Source organism: Fulmarus glacialis, unplaced genomic scaffold (assembly GCF_000690835.1).
Source record: "Fulmarus glacialis isolate BGI_N327 unplaced genomic scaffold, ASM69083v1 scaffold27438, whole genome shotgun sequence".
Taxonomy (NCBI): domain Eukaryota; kingdom Metazoa; phylum Chordata; class Aves; order Procellariiformes; family Procellariidae; genus Fulmarus; species Fulmarus glacialis.
Window position 1 is genome coordinate 1 of NW_009228021.1, and position 1,169 is coordinate 1,169.

Genomic DNA, 1,169 nt, shown 5'->3' on the forward strand with positions numbered 1-1,169 from the left:
GTACAGCCTGCAAACCCACAGATCTGCACACACAGCCCCCACACACACACTAACACAGCCTACAACCCCCCCACAGCGTGCAAACACATACACGCAGTACAGACACACAGCGCACACAAACACAGCCTGCAAACCTCTGCGCGCACACCCACCCACCTTGCAAGCCCTTGCACACAAATCCACGGGGCTTGCAAACCCCCAAACTCAGGCACGCACATACTCAAAGCTTGCAAACAGGCTGCAAACCTGCACACCGTGTGGGCACATGCAGCTTGCAGCCCCACAAACTTATACACACACACGCGCGCGCGCGCACACCCCTCATGCAAACACAGCCTGCGGCCACCCGCAAACACACCTCTTGACCAAACACAGCTTGCACGTACAGCTCACACACACAGCGCATGCAAACACGGCGTGCACACACACATGTTCCGTCCGGCACACTGTCACCCATCCCCAGCACCCCATGGGGATCACACACACAGTCACAGGTTGCTGCCTACAATCCTTACAGCCCCCAAACACTGTCACAACCTGCCAACAGCCTGTTTTCCATCCCTCTAAAGAGCACATGCATTGCGATAGACACACACACACACGCACACACACGCATACACGCACAGCACCTCGTGTCCAGCTGCGCTGCTCTGGCATCCCCAGGCAGGGTCTGTCCCCCCACCCTCAAAGCAGGGGCACGCGGTGGGTGGTGGGTCCCACCAGCCCCCAGGCAGCACCCCAGGGCTCCTGCTGCCCCACCGAGGGCAGTGCTGGCATGGAAAGTCCCTCTGCAGGTCCCCAAGGCCAGCAGGGATGTGGGTAGGGTGCCAAGGGGAGCAGGCACTGCCAGCAGGCAGATCTGCCCACCCTCTGCCTGCAGACCCCAAAATCTCCCTCTGCCCATCCTGGAAGGCATTTGGGGCTGGAGATGCAGAGGGTGCGTCCTGCAGCCCAAGGGACCGTCCCGTCCCTCGTACCTGGGCAGTGGGGACCCTGGGCACGGCGTCCCTGACCGCATCCCTCTCTGCCCACACAGGTGGCCCCGGTTGGCAAGCCCGGACGGCAGTGGATGAGCGCTGGGCACTGGCCTAGCCGCACGCGCACACCGGCACCATGGACTTCGTCATGAAGCAAGCGCTGGGCGGTGAGTGGGTGCTGTTCCCCCCACA

At 61.9% G+C, this 1,169-nt stretch overlaps 1 protein-coding gene across 1 annotated transcript in view; it reads left to right on the forward strand.

Moving 5' to 3' along the window:
* The first annotated feature begins 1,035 nt into the window (after positions 1-1,035).
* The window catches only part of LOC104080837 (complexin-2-like), a 1,066-nt gene continuing 932 nt past the window's right edge, over positions 1,036-1,169 (forward strand). The window contains exon 1 of the mRNA XM_009583360.1: positions 1,036-1,144. Coding sequence (XP_009581655.1) covers positions 1,114-1,144 — 31 coding nt within the window. The 5' untranslated portion in view covers positions 1,036-1,113. The remainder of the gene's footprint in view (positions 1,145-1,169) is intronic.